Here is a 15543-nt window from a genome sequence, read left to right on the forward strand (position 1 = left end):
GAATGTGCAGGTGCAGCAAGCCATTAGGAAGGCAAATGGTACGCTGGCCTTCATTACAAGAGGATTTGAGTACAGGAGTAAAGAAGTCTTACTCCAATTATATAGGGCCTTGGTGAGACCACACCTGGAGTACTGTGTACAATTTTGGTCTCCTTACCTAAGGAAGGATATACTTGCCATAGAGGGAGTGCAACGAAGGGTCACGAGATTGATTCCTGGGATGGCGGGACTGTCGTATGAGAAGAGATTGAGTAAACTAGGCCTGTATTCTCTTGAATTCAGAAGAATGAGAGGGGATCTCATTGAAGCATACAAAATTATTGCAGGACTTGATAGGGTGGATGCTGGGAGAATGTTTCCCTTGGCTGGGGAATCTAGAACCAGTGGCCACAGCCTCAGGATAAAGGGTAGGCCATTCAGGACTGAGATGAGGAGGAATTTCTTCACTCAGAGGGTTGTGAATCTTTGGAATTCTCTGCCCCAGAGGGCTGTGGAGGCTCAGTCGTTGAGGTATATTCAAAACAGAAGTCGATAGATTTCTGACTAGTAAGGGCATCAAGGGATATGGCGATAGGGCCGGTGAATGGAGTTGAGGCAGAAGATCAGCCATGATCTCATTGAATGGCGGAGCAGGCTCGAAGAGCCGAATGGCCGACTCCTGCTCCTATTTCTTATGTTCTTAACCATTCACGACTCAGAGGCGAGGGTGCTCCCCACTGAGCCACGACTGATACCATGCCAATGGAGGGATCAGGGTGAGGCAGGGGTGATAAGGGGGTGAACCAGGATGATCGGCAGTGAGAATGTACTGCAAAGCGGACACAGTGTCAGCCTAGATTTTGGCGCTCGAGTCTCTGGAGTGGGGACTTGAACCCACAACCTTCTGACTCCGAGGCGATGAGTGCTACCCACTGAGTCTCTGGCTGAAATAAAACAAATTTCAAGAAGAATGTCTGTACTTTTCTTCTAAAAATGTGAACCAAAAACGTTCCCGTCACGATCAGTAACTTTCACTGTACGCTGGCCTTGAACTGACAGCATCATCCCCCCCCCCACCCCCACCCAGCACCACCCCCCCACCCAGCACCACCCCCCCCACCCAGCACCACCCCCCCCACACCCACCCCCACCCCCCATCCCCACAACACCCACCCCACCCCCCCACACCCCACCCCCCCACACCCACCCCACACCCACCCCACCCCCCACACCCACCCCCACACCAGCTCTGAATCAGGAGTGAACTGTTTGTGTGTTTTATGGAAATTCACTCAAATCTACAGAATAAGAAACGAAGTGCGAGCCATGCACAATACTACGCACCAGAACTTACATCAAACACAGGTTAGTGGCAAAATATAAACGAGGCAGACATAATGAGCAGGTTGCAAAGCAAAGAACAATCGGAACAGGCTCTTACTTGCAAAGGATGCAGTGGATAATTAAGCCACACTTCTCGGAGATCCTGCGACAGACAGTAGACAGACAAGGTATTGTCAGTACTCTGGGGGATGGATGACAAGAGGTTACATTACTAAATGAACACAGTGCCTTGCAGGAGGTTACTCCACCATTTCTAATGTCGACACTCCATTGAAAATCCGCTGGCGCTGCAAGAAAAGGCATCGTGAAATGTGAAATAAAACCAGAACCAATTAACCTACAGTACATTTATTATCAGGGAAGTCAATAAACCAGTTAAAAGCGATGGGGACGGAGAAACCAAGCAAATTGCACCTCAATGAAAAATAACAGCAACTTACTCAATGCTTTAACCATGATCAGAGGTTTCAGGGAATTTCATAGAATCATAGAACAGCACAGCACACAAGAGACCATTCGGCCCATCGACTCTTTCGAAGAGCAATCCAGTTAGTCCCACCCCCCCCCCGCTCTTTTCCCATATTCCTGCAACCTTTTTTCCTTCAAGTATTTATCCGATTCCCCTTTTTGAAGGCTGCTATTGAATCTGTATCCACCGCCCGATCAGGCAGGCGATTGGCAAAAGAACCAGAGGCGACATGAGGGGGGGGGGGGGGGGAAAAGAGCAGCGAGATCTGGAATGCGCTGCCTGAACGGGCGGTGGAAGCAGGTTCAACAATAACTTTCGAAAGGGATATCGGAAGGGGAAATTTTTTGCAGGGCTGTGGGGAAAGAGCAGGGGGTAGGAGAGCTCTCTCAAGGAGCCGGCACAGGCACTGACGTAAGAAAACTACTGGGCACCTGGTCAGAGTATTAAACAAGGCTTTAATCGACTGTTTCACAACATGGAGGTCTAGTTATCCTTCACTAGTTCCTGTTTACAAAATGTCCCTGAGCAAGCTGGGCCCGTGCCCGAGTATTTATACTCTCCCTGGACAGCGCCACCAGCAGGCCGCCCAGTGTTATTCCATAGGTCATTTCTACATAAATGGCATAGAAACATAGAAGATAGTAGCAGGAGTAGGCCATTCGGCCCTTCGAGCCTGCTCCGCCATTCAACGAGATCATGGCTGATCATCCAAACCCTAGCACCCGGTCCCTACACCGACAGCCATCCCACCCAAGCCCTATCCCCGCGTATTTAATCCCCCCTGACACTAAGGGCCAATTTTTTTTTATCATGGCCAATCAACCTAACCCGCACATCTTTGGACTTATGTCAGGCACAATGGGCCAAACGGCCTCCTTCTGTGCTGTATCCTTCTATGAATTGACACAATAGTGGGAGAGAGAAGTAGTAGGAAGAAAGAAGCAAAGATTAAGTTTGGTGTGAGTGAGGGAAGTACACAAAGTTGCAACCCGACTCTCTTACAATAGCCAAGCATCCCAGTTGGACAGATGAACTGCCTAAGGTGCATGGAGTACACGGCTTCAACAAAGACAAAGAACTGGTCTGGCAATTTTTTTTTCCGCCAATAAATAAGACCTTCCTTTTATATAATGTGTTATTGCTTCCTTCAGACAAGTTCCAATATGCTCTATAATCAATGGATAAACAATAGCCAATAATATCAAACACCTACTCTTGCTTTATCTAATTCGATTCTTCTATCATCTAGTCACCCGTTAAAAAGTAAGCGCGCTGATTAAATACAAAATAGGACAGGAAGAAAGCAGAATTAATGATGGCAGGCTCAATCAAAATGTAGTCAGGTGGGTTGCACCAACTCGATAGCAGCTTCCAAACCCGCACCTAGAAGGACGAGGGCAGCGGGCGCAGGGGAACACCACCACCTCCAAGTTCCCCTCCGAGTCACACACCATCCTGACTTGGAAATATATTGGGCCGTTCCTTCATCGTCGCTGGGTCAGAATCCTGGAACTCCCTCCCTAACAGCACTGTGGGAGCACCTTCACCACACGGACTGCAGCGGTTCAAGGCGGCTCACCACCACCTTCTCGAGGGCGATGAGGGACGGGCAATAAATGCTGGCCTTGCCAGCGACGCCCACATCCCGTGAATGAACAAAAAGACAGGGTTAAACAGACTGAACAGAGCATCAGAGTAGACGCTCCAAGAGTTCAGCTGACATTTACGTAAGCCCCTTTCTACAACTGGATTAGTGTATTCCATAGATAGCCTCTGCCAGCTAAAGCATTGGCTCTCTCTTTAACCTCAGTCCCGATTTGCCAGCCCCGTGTAGGGGATTAAAGGCGGGGGCCATTTGCAGCACTAATTTCAGGGATTGTACTGCTTTAAAACACAATTTACTTGTTAATTTCGCTATGAACAGTAACAAACTATCCAGAAAGTAATAGCTAGAGTCATAAAGTCATAAGAGTTATACAGCACAGAAAGAGGCCCTTCGGCCCATCGCGTCCGCGCCGGCCAACAAGTCCTGTCTATTCTTATCCCATTTTCCAGCACTTGGTCCGTAGCCTTGTATGCTATGGCATTTCAAGTGCTCATCTAAATGCTTCTTGAATGTTGTGAGGGTTCCTGCCTCTACCACCCTTTCAGGCAGTGAGTTCCAGATTCCAACCACCCTCTGGGTGAAAAAGTTTTTCCTCAAATCCACTCTAAACCTCCTGCCCCTTATCTTGAAACTATGCCCCCTGGTTATTGACCCCTCTACTAAGGGGAAAAGTTCCTTTCTATCTACCCTATCTATGCCCCTCATAATTTTGTACACCTCAATCAGATTCCCCCTCAGCCTTCTCTGCTATAAGGAAAACAACTCTAGCCTGTCCAGTCTCTCTTCATAGCTGAAGCGCTCCAGCCCAAGTAACATCCTGGTGAATCTCCTCTGCACCCTCTCCAATGCAATCACATCCTTCCTATAGTGTGGTGACCAGAACTGCACACAGTACTCCAGCTGTGGCCTAACTAGCATTTTGTACAGCTCCATCATAACCTCCCTGCTCTTATATTCTATGCCTCGGCTAATGAAGGCAAGTATCCCATATGCCTTTTTAACCACCTTAGCTACCTGTCCTGCTGCCTTCAGGGATCTATGTAAATGCACACCAAGGTCCCTCTGATCCACTGTCCTTCCTAGGGTCCTACCATTCACTGTGTATTCCCTTGCCTTGTTAGTCCTCCCAAAATGCATCACCTCACACTTTTCAGGGTTAAATTCCATTTGCCACTGTTCTGTTCCAAGTTTTCTCTTGGAGCGGAAAGAAAAGCCTCAAAAATTAAAAAACGTCCACACCAATTAAACTGTATACAATAGACTCTAATTTTGCAAAAAGATTCTAGGAAAATAGGCTATAAAAAGTAAGTTGAGTACAGGGTGGATAAGGGCATTCCAGATGTTACCGTGCCATTGAACAGCAGTCGACCAAACAAGTGCTTGCCTTCTTCAAGACCACCCTCCAGGTAGACGGCGCCTGCAAAATAAATATCCACATTAAACACAAAAAAGGACACCCAACTACCTCACCACCTCAGGACGTCCCAAAGCGCTTTACAACCAGTGAAGTACTTTTTTGAAGTGTAGTCACTGTTGTAATGTAGGAAACGCGGCAGATAATCTGCGCACAGCAAGCTCCCACGAACAGCAATGTGATAATGACCAGATTATCTGTTTTTAATGATGTTGGTTGAGGGATAAATAATGGCCCCAGGACACCGGGGATAACTCCCCCCCCCCGCCCTGCTCTTTTTTGAAATAGTGGCCGTGGGATCTTTTACGTCCACCTGAGGGAGCAGACCAGGCCTCGGTTTAATGTCTCATCCGAAAGCCGGCACCTCCGACAGTGCAGCGCTCCCTCAGTATTGCACTGGAGTACACTGAAGCAGTGTTCCAGATTCTACACTGTTTACTGTGTCACATTTCCCTTTGTGAAGTTCCCTTTCAGCAAGGACGCACCAAAAGAAAAATGCCACCAACAAACGAGAAAGCTCCGAGAATGACCTCTCCCTTCCAGGTTCCTGCACTGATTAGAAGGCTTGCAAATGACGGCAATCTTTCTGCTTCCACTTAGAGAGGGGTGAAGGGACCCATCAGGCAAAGGGGTCAGAAGCTACGCCCTTTGACCAGCCCGACTCGAGACATGCGGGAGACGGGGAGGGTCCCGAGGTCTGGTGTCTGTGCAGAGCGGCTTCGATCAGCCGCACGGACATCACAGCGCGCCGTCGCCCAATGTAGGTTAGCCCGGTTCACCAAACCGGGGCAGCACTCTCCTTAATCTGATGATTGCGCCAGCTCGGCTAAGGCCGTCACTAATCAAATGTCCCTGAAGTCTTCTGACAATCAGGGTTGCAATAATTGCTGGGAGCAGCCTCCTGTGCTACTTCAGCTGATGAGAATTTGATCCCAAAGTCCATCTCTACGGAGCACGTGCCTCACAGGCTGCGAGTTTCAAACTGTCGTTTGTTTTCTTATACAAAGACCAGGAGCACTGAAGATGGCCACTAATGTTTTAATTTTTTCTAAATAAAGTAAAAATATTGTTTTTACTTTTTACAACTTCTCCTCCCCCTGAAGACGTTGGTCTGAATTTTAACGGCAGGGCCTGATTTAGGAACGTGAGAATCAGGAGCAGGAGTCGGCCGCACGGCCCTTCGAGCCTGCTCCGCCATTCAATAAGATCATGGCTGATCTTCGACCTCAACTCCACTTTCCCGCCCGATCTCCATATCCCTCGATTCCCCTAGAGTCCAAAAATCTATCAATCTCAACCTTGAATATACTCAACGACTCAGCATCCACAGCCCTCTGGGGTAGAGAATTCCAAAGATTCACAACCCTCTGAGTGAAGAAATTCCTCCTCATCTCAGTCCTAAATGGCCGACCCCTTATCCTGAGACTGTGACCCCTCATTCTAGACTCTCCAGCCAGGGGAAACAGCCTCTCAGGGTAAGCCTGTTTCCCACCCAGATGGAGAGGCTGGCTGGCTGCGGGCGGGCAGGCCTGCGGCACTAGGCCGCAGGGAGGGAGGGATCGCGTGGGGGCCGGCTGGAGAAGCACGGAGAGGGGGCTACTATGACCGGAAAGCCCTGCAGCGGGTCGTCAAAACTGCCCAACGCATTACCGGCACCTGGCTACCGACCATAGAGCACATATACCAGAAACGCTGTTTACGGAGGTCACGGACCATCATCAAAGACCCTACCCACCCCAGCCACAGTCTGTTCGCCCCCCTGCCATCTGGGAGACGCTACAGATGCATTCGCACCCGAACGACCAGATTTAGAAACAGCTTCTTTCCCAGGGCTGTCATCCTACTGAACTCCACAAATAAACTCTAAAGCCTGCACATCTGCCAATGCACTTTATTATGGTTATGTTTATGTTAATGTATTACAAGCCAAATGTATGTTGAATGTTTAAATGTCTTAATCTAAATGTACACTCTCGGGAGCCGCAAGCCTACATTTCATTGTACTGCACTTGTGCACTAACAATGACAATAAAAGTTGATTTGATTTTGAATTTTTTTTTTTTTTTTGGAAACAGTCTGCCGGCATTACTTCGCCAGAAGTACGGTGGAAACCTCGCTTTTTTTTAAACGTTCGTACGCGCTTCCAGCCAAGTAACCCTTGCGGAGCTGGAGGTGGCCCGAAGAATTTCCCCGAACTCATTTCCCCAGCCTCTAGTGTCCAACCAACTCCGCTTTCCCGCTCCCCAAATTTCCTGAAGTTTAAATTTAAATCAAGCAATTATCATGTAACAGCGAGGACAGTATGTACAAGCTTAAAGTGGAAATTGAATTGTGTCTGCCCGCCTGGTCCAATTATCTAACATGCTTTACGACTCCACAGTGCCTTGTTCCCTGTGCACAGCACTATCGGAGATCAATTAGTACACGTTAATCATTGGAACCAGTTCGTAAAAGTCCAATATTTGCTCACAAACCCGAAACAGTTATTGTATCATCGTCAACGATAAAGGGTTGCCGCTGTACTGCGAAGCACAGCAGTTTCATAGGTGGCAGAACAAATGACATGAATCAGTCATTCATGAAAGAAAGACTTATGAAACGATACTGGGTGGCCTGCGGGTGGTTCTGTCCAGGGAGAGTATAAATACTCGGGCACGGGCCCAGCTTGCGCAGGACATTCTTAACAGGAACTAGTGAAGGACACAACCAGACCTCCATGTTGTAAAACAGTTGATTAAAGCTTTGTTTAACGCTTAGACCAAGTGCCTAGTAGTTTTCTTACGTCAGCATATATTTGTGCTTTAGCCATTTCTCTCGTGGAGAGGCCCTTTTATTGCATTCAACGTGCCAAGCAACACGTGCAACACTGGGCGTTTGATTTATTTCGGTCAGGATCATTAATGCTGATTTATCTTCTGCGCGCTAACGCGTCACACCTGTGATTACTAAACAGTTTTAAAAATTACAAAATGCCAAAATTTAGTTTCACCTCAAAAAGAATAATTCGCCTTCAAGTACCGAACGTGCAGAGTTATAACCGCAGGATAATTCCACCAACTGACTTTGCTGGAAAAGTGATTCATGAGCAATGTTCCCTCTAGTTATTTTTTTGGGCTGCACGGTTTTTGCATTTAAAAGCCGGTGAGCCGGCTGCGCGAGAGCTCCAGAGCGCTGCGCAACCGCGCGGCTTAAAGGGAACATCGTTCACTTGAGCAAAATCGGAAATGTGCGAAATAGTAATTTTTCGCCGCGGCCAAATATCACCGTTTTGCTGAATGCTTTATGATTACGATAGACTGTTACGGGTAGCTTGTTTCAAAAGTCCTTTGCCCGTGGCCCACGATTGGGAAATGATGAGCACGCTGCCTGCGACTGTCTGACCCCACACTCGCCCGTTACCATGTCACCTGAAATTAAAAATTCACCAATCCTGGGCCCCTGGAGGGTGGGAGTGTTGGTTGGAGGTAGGGCTACAACCAACGGTCCCTCCAATTTTTTTTTGGGTGCGCGGCCCCTTTAACAGGCTGCGCGGTTTAATGGGAACATTAGCAATAGCATTATATTTTCTGACTTCTGCTCCCCTGGGGCACGGCTCACTGCTGGGAGTGCAAGGCTGGTGAATTTGCGCTCTGTTGCATTTTAAGCAGCAAGTACTAAACTGAGCAAAGCCTTGTAGTGATCATCTGAAATAAATAAGCCTCCCAAACGCGCAACCTCTTCCATCTAGAAGGACGAGGGCAGCAGGCGCATGGGAACACCACCACCTCCAGGTTCCCCTCCGAGTCACACACACCATCCTGACTTGGAAATACATCGGCCGATCCCTCATCGTCTCTGGGTCAAAATCCTGGAACTCCCTCCCTAACAGCACTGTGGGAGTGTGGTAAACCACTTTTGTCGTTGTTATATTGTTATATCGTTATCACTGTTCACACTGTTGTATCACTATACGAGGTCGCCTCTTGTCACACTGTTATACCTGGGCTGAACACTGCTGACTCCGCCCATGGCTCCACCTACCTGCCCAGGTATAAAGGTGGTCGACTGGCTGGTATTCCTCCTTGTTGGATCCGATCACCCACGAGGGTGGGCTCTGTTATTTAGCCAATAAAAACCTATAGTTACTTTCTTAACTCGTCGCTTTTCATTGGATGAATTGATAGGTATATCAGGGAGCACCTTCACCACACGGACTGCAGCGGTTCAAGAAGGCGGCTCACCACCACCTTCTCGAGGGCAACTAGGGATGGGCAATAAATGCTGGCCTTGCCAGCGATGCCCACATCCCATGAACGAATAAAAAAGAAATCTCAGAATTCTGGTTCACAAGAAAATGCCAACAACACGGCGATTCTGAAAGTGATGTCTGTGTGGACTGACTCCTCCTCACTATTCTGCCTGCTCTAACCTGAACGGTCAAGCATTGCTCCTCTGAACCATAACCTAAACCGGTGCAACCCGTTTGAAATTACCTATCAGGGCTTCAAAACAATTAGCCATGGCGTGGCGGAGATCTGATTCTCTGCAGAGGTCAGGTCCATGGGCGTACAGCATGAAACGATCCAATTCCAGCTTCTATAGGAAGAAACAAAAATCAAAATTGATATAAATGACATGAATCTTGTCATTCATGTGAAAATGACTTATGTAATAATACTGGACGGCCTGCTGGTGGCGCTGTCCAGGGAGAGTATAAATACTCGGGCATGGGCCCAGCTTGCTCAGGACATTCTTTAACAGGAACTAGTGAAGGACACAACTAGATCTCCATGTTGAAAAACAGTTGATTAAAGCCTTGTTTAATACTCAGACCACGTGCCTAATATATTCTGAAAGCACGACCATTAAAAGATAGAACCGTGTTTATGGTGCTGGACTAGCAACCCAAGAGGACGTGAGGGCAAATCCCACCATGAAGTAAATATGTAAAAGATTTGCATTTATATAGCTCCATTCACGACCTTTACAGCCAATGAAGTACTTTTTGAAGTGTGGTCACTGTTGTAATGTGGGAAACGCGGCAGCCATTTTGCGCACAGGAAGCTCCCACAAACAGCAATGTGATAATGACCAGATAATCTGTTTTAGTGATGTTGATTGAGGGATAAATATTGGCCCAGGACACCGGGGAGAACTCCCCTGCTCTTCTTCAAAACAGTGCCATGGGATCTTTTATGCCTCGGTTTAGTGTCTCATCCGAAAGACGGCACCTCCGACAGTGCAGCACTCCCTCAGTACACCGCTGGAGTGTCAGCTTAGAAGTTTGTGCTCAAGTCTCTGGAGTGGAACTTGAACCCACAACCTTGTGACGAGAGATCTACCAAGTGAGCCACAGCTGTTAGCAAGAGAAATAAAAACTTACAGGGACATTGACTGGAGTACTGTGCACAGTTTTGGTTTCCTTACCCAAGGAAAGATATAATTGCCTTAGAGGCGGTGTAATGAAGGTTCACCAGACTGATTCCTGGGATGGGAGGGCTGTCCTATGGGGACAGATTGAGTAGAATGGGCCGATACTCTCTGAAGTTTAGAAGAATGAGAGGTGATCTCATTGAAACATATAAAATTCTTAGAGGGCTTGACAGGGTAGATGCTGAGAGGTTGTTTCCCCCTGGCTGGAGAGTCTAGAACCAGGGGGCACAGTCTCAGGGTAAGGGGTCGGCCATTTAAGACTGAGATGAGGAGGGATTTCTTCACTCAGAGGGTGGTGAATCTTTGGAATTCTCTACCCCAGAGGGCTGTGGATGCTGAGTCGTTGAGTATATTCAAGGCTGAGATCAATAGGTTTTTGGGCTCTCGGGGAATCGAGGGGTATGGAGATCGGGCAGGAAAGTGGAGTTGAGGTCGAAGATCAGCCGTGATCTTATTGAATGGCGGAGCAGGCTCGAGGGGCCGTGTGGCCGACACCTGCTCCTAGTTCTTATGTTATGATTTTATTTGAATTGTTAAAATGGACCATCCGGCTTTAAATGAACTGCGGGCTCGACATTTCTCTTACACATTTCAACGCTAGCCAAAAAAAAAAAGTCCAAATGTCCCAGGGCGAAATGACTGTGCGCCAATACAATGGACCTCCTGTAACTCCGAATACTAACCTTGGCCAGCATAGCAAGGTGCTGGTTCTGCACAATTGCAGTGCGGTAGGTCGCTAACCCACCTTCCTCCAGATTGGGGAACAGAAAGTACAAGTGTACGCTGAAAGCAGAAAGAGGCAAAATTCAACAGGGGTGCAATTAACAAGACGTGTAACGAACCTGCAGCTCCCTGGATCATGTGACGGCATTCTCTTTGGTGCACTTGGAATCCGGTGCAGGCAATTTGGCAAAGTTATAATTCTTCCAAATTACTCCACTGTTGATTGAAATGTCTGATGCCCGCTCAAGCATCTCTCCGAAATGGCGGGGATCATTTTTACATATCATATAATTGTGAATATTTCTCATTAAATTGGAGACAATGCCCAACGACTGCTTGCATTCATCCAGCACTTTCAACGCAGTAAAAGGCCCCAAAAGTGCTTCACAGGAGCGTTAACAAACAAGATTTGACACCGAGCCACATAATAGGACAGGCGACCAAAATCTTGGACAAAGAGGTAGACAAGGAGCGTCTTAAAGGAGGAAAGAGAGGTGGCGAGGCGGAGAGGTTTAGGGAGGGAATTCCAGAGCTCAGGGCCCAGGCAGCTGAAGGCACGGCCACCAATGGTGGAGCGATTATAATCAGGGATGCTCAAGAGACCAGAACTGGAGGAGCGCAGAGATCTCGGGGGGTTGTGGAACTGGAGGAGATTACAGAGATAGGGAGGGGCGAGGCCATGGAGGGATTTGAAAACAAGGATGAGAATTTCACAACTGAGGCGTAGCCGGACTGGCAGCCGATGTAGGTTAAATACAAAATGTATATTAAAAAGCACAAATGCTAACAATTCCAAACGTTAGTATCTTCTTTGCCTCGTCTCCCCACACTGACCCTGGCTGAGGAGCCAGTGCAATCATTGCTAACTCATCCACAAGAGTCCTTGGATTGACTTACTCTTCCTTTCTGTGGAAGATGTCCCGTGTCCCTTGTGTGCCCCCCGCTGGCACTGCGGCAGAGACTGGCGAGCCTTAGGGCAGGATCACGTGTGCAGCAGCCGGAACCTATCATTCCACGGCATTATGTTTCCACTTGTGGGGAAGAGCATAACTGGAGGCCGTCAATATAAGATAGTCACCAAGAAATCCAACAGGAAATTCAGGAGAAACATCTTCACCCAGAGAGTGGTGAGAATGTGGAACTCGCTACCACAGGGAGTGGTTGAAGCGAATAGTATAGATGCATTTAAGGGGAGGCTAGACAAGCGTATGAGGGAGAAGGGAATAGAGGGTTATGCTGATAGATTTAGATGAGGAAAGACAGGAGGAGGCTCGAGTGGAGCATAAACGCCGGGCATGGACTTGGTTGGGCCGAATGGCCTGTTTCTGTGCTGTGTATCCTGTGTAATCCTGAGCTAAGCTCCAGACACTCTGTGCCACATACATTCATTAAAAATACATACCGCAATGAAAGACTAAATGTACGAACATCAAATTCCCACCTTGTTAAAAATTCAACCACTGCGTCTCCCAAGAACTCCAGCCGTTCATTGTGGTTAATCCTTCATAAAGAAAAAAAACCGATGTTTATAGCGTAGCTATTAATTTAAAACTTAATATAATCAACAATTAACTAGCTAGCGAGTGTGGCATTTTTTTTGTTTAAAAAAAATATATGAATCCTAATCCCAACTGCATTTTACTGTGGCTACAAGAGCAGGTCAGAGGCTGGGAATTCTGCGGCGAGTGTCTCACCTCCTGACTCCCCAAAGCCTTTTCACCATCTACAAGGCACAAGTCAGGAGTGTGATGGAATACTCTCCACTTGCCTGGATGAGTGCAGCTGCAACAGCGCTCAAGAAGCTTAACACCATTCAGGACAAAGCAGCCCACTTGATTGGCACCCCATCCACCACCGTAAACGTTCACTCCCTCCACCACCGGCGCACCGTGGCTGCAGTGTGGACCATCTACAAGATGCACTGCAGCAACTCGCCAAGGCTTCTTCGAGAGCACTTCCCAAACCCGTGACCTCTACCACCTAGGAGGACAAGGGCAGCAGGCGCATGGGGACACCACCACCTCCAAGTTCCCCTCCAAGTCACACACCACCCTGACTTGGAAATATATCGGCCGTTCCTTCAACGTCACTGGGTCAAAATCCTGGAACTCTCTCCCGAACAGCACTGTGGGAGCACCTTCACCACACGGACTGCAGCGGTTCAAGAAGGCGACTCACCACCACCTTCTCGAGGGCAACTAGGGATGGGCAATAAATGCTGGCCTTGCCAGCGACGCCCACATTTCAAACGAATTTTTTAAAAATTGCTGGAATATGCAGATAAGCTGAAGAAATGGTTGCCTTACTATTGTTCAGGGTAATCACGCTTATTTTAGGAAACTGTATCCCAATGCAACCGCTGACAGTGTCACAAGCCACCTTTATCCTACAGACACCTTTTAAAAGCAGCATCGGCTGAGAGAAGTGCAAGCTGACAGAACAAAGTCATACTGCCAGTTCCGCACTGCTCTCAATTCAGGGAAAAGCAGAGTGCTGCACGTGCACATCTCGACGTACACACGGAACCCAGATTAACTGGCATCATAGGGGCAGAAAATTCCAGAGCAGGAGTGGACTTGTTAAGCTAGCAAATCTGGCTAACTTTAGCGACATAAAGGCCGTCCGTTTTGGGAGCTTCGCAAACGTTCATTGTTAAAATATTATCGCACTGATTTTAAGTTATACGGCAGTAGTGGTTCACTTTCTCGAAGTGAATGCGAACCCTAAGCTGAAATCCAAACTCCGTCGTGGCTGCGACTGGATCGCACGGTTCACCTTCTTGCAGTGAAGCCCGAACGCTCGCCAATTCACTTTGTCGAGCAGTGAAAGAAACGTGCGGGACAAAACACCCGGAGACTACCTTCAAACTCGGGGAGGGGTGGGGGGATCATGTTCAACATCGCCAGCGCGGGCAGGCGACCGACTGTCCCTTCCATTGACGTCAATAGAAAGGAAAATCAGGCGGGGCCTTTAACAGCTGGCTGTTCCATGCCTGCCCGCTTTCCACTTCCGCCAAAGTTGAAAATGACCCCCACAGTAAAAAACAGAAAGACTCGCATTTCTATGTCATTGTCATTGTCATTAAACCCGCTGACAAGGGTGGTGCTGTTGTTGTTTGGCGTACTGACCTCGCCAGGGACCCGGGTTCGAATCCGGCCTCGGGCGACTGTCTGTGTGGAGTTTGCACATTCTCCCCGTGTTTGCCTGGGTTTACTCCGGGTGCTCCGGTTTCCTCCCACAGTCCAAAGATGTGCAGGTTAGGTTGATTGGCTATGATAAATTGACCCTTAGTGTTAGGGAGATTAAATACGTGGGGTTACGGGGATAGGGTGGGATATGTGTTGGTGTAGGGGTTACGGGGATCGGGTGGGATATGTGTCGGTGCAGGCTCGATGGGCTGAAATGGCCTCTATCCGCACTGTGGGGTTTCTGTGATTCTGTGATTCTCCGACACCTCCTCCTACCTCCACCTGGACCATGACCCCACTACCGAACATCAAACCACCGTTTCCAAGACTGTCACTGACCTCATCTCCTCTGGAGATCTTCCCCCTGCTGCCACCAACCTCATAGTTCCCCAACCCCGCACAGCCCGCTTCTACCTCCTTCCCAAGATCCACAAACAGGACTGCCCTGGTAGACCCATCGTTTCAGCCTGTTCTTGCCCTACAGAACTTATCTCTTCCTATCTTGACTCTATCTTTTCTCCCCTTGTCCAGTCTCTTCCCACCTACATCCGCGACTCTTCGGACGCCCTCCGCCACTTTAACAGTTTCCAGTTTCCTGGCCCCAACCGCTTCCTTTCCACCATGGACGTACAATCCCTCTACACCTCCATCCCCCACCCAGATGGCCTGAGGGCGCTCCGCTTCTTCCTTGAACAGAGGCCCGACCAGTCCCCATCCACCACGACCCTCCTCCGCCTGGCTGAACTTGTTCTCACATTGAACAACTTCTCCTTTAACTCCACTCATTTCCTCCAAATCAAAGGTGTTGCCATGGGTACCCGCATGGGCCCTAGCTATGCCTGCCTTTTCGTGGGCTATGTGGAACAATCTTTGTTCCAGTCCTACTCGGGTCCCCTCCCTCACCTCTTTTTCCGATACATTGATGACTGTATTGGTGCTGTTTCCTGCTCTCGCCCCGAACTTGACAATTTCATTCACTTTGCCTCCAATTTCCACCCTTCCCTCACCTTCACATGGTCCATCTCGGACTCTTCCCTTCCTCGACTTCTCCGTCTCCATCTCTGGGGATAGGTTATCGACCAATATTTACTACAAGCCCACTGACTCCCACAGCTACCTGGACTACACTTCCTCCCACCCCGCTTCCTGTAAGGACTCTATTCCATTCTCCCAGTTTCTCCGCCTCCGCCGTATCTGCTCCGACGACGCCACCTTCCACACCAGTGCTTCAGACATGTCTTCCTTTTTCCGCAACCGAGGATTCCCCTCTACTGTGGTTGACACTGCCCTCGACCGTGTCAGTTCTATCTCCCGCACTTCTGCCCTCACCCCTGCCCCTCCCTCCCGGAACCACGATAGGGTTCCCCTTGTCCTCACCTTTCACCCCACCAGCCTCCACATTCAACGG

The 15543-nt window shown here is 48.6% G+C and overlaps 1 protein-coding gene across 2 annotated transcripts in view; it reads right to left on the reverse strand.

Annotated features, from left to right (window-relative positions):
• The window catches only part of drosha (drosha ribonuclease III), a 213962-nt gene that overhangs the window by 99180 nt on the left and 99239 nt on the right, over positions 1 to 15543 (reverse strand). Inside the window, exons 20-24 of one of the 2 annotated variants that reach the window (XM_085989256.1) lie at positions 12389 to 12448; positions 10908 to 11007; positions 9285 to 9387; positions 4745 to 4815; positions 1421 to 1504 (exon numbers count right to left, since the gene is read on the reverse strand). In XM_085989256.1, coding sequence (XP_085845382.1) covers positions 1421 to 1504; positions 4745 to 4815; positions 9285 to 9387; positions 10908 to 11007; positions 12389 to 12448 — 418 coding nt within the window. The remainder of the gene's footprint in view (positions 1 to 1420; positions 1505 to 4744; positions 4816 to 9284; positions 9388 to 10907; positions 11008 to 12388; positions 12449 to 15543) is intronic. The other variant, XM_085989257.1, reaches the window with a different exon arrangement.

This window comes from Somniosus microcephalus, chromosome 5, assembly GCF_052327205.1.
Source record: "Somniosus microcephalus isolate GS21.2 chromosome 5, FLI_Smic_1.0, whole genome shotgun sequence".
Lineage (NCBI taxonomy): Eukaryota > Metazoa > Chordata > Chondrichthyes > Squaliformes > Somniosidae > Somniosus > Somniosus microcephalus.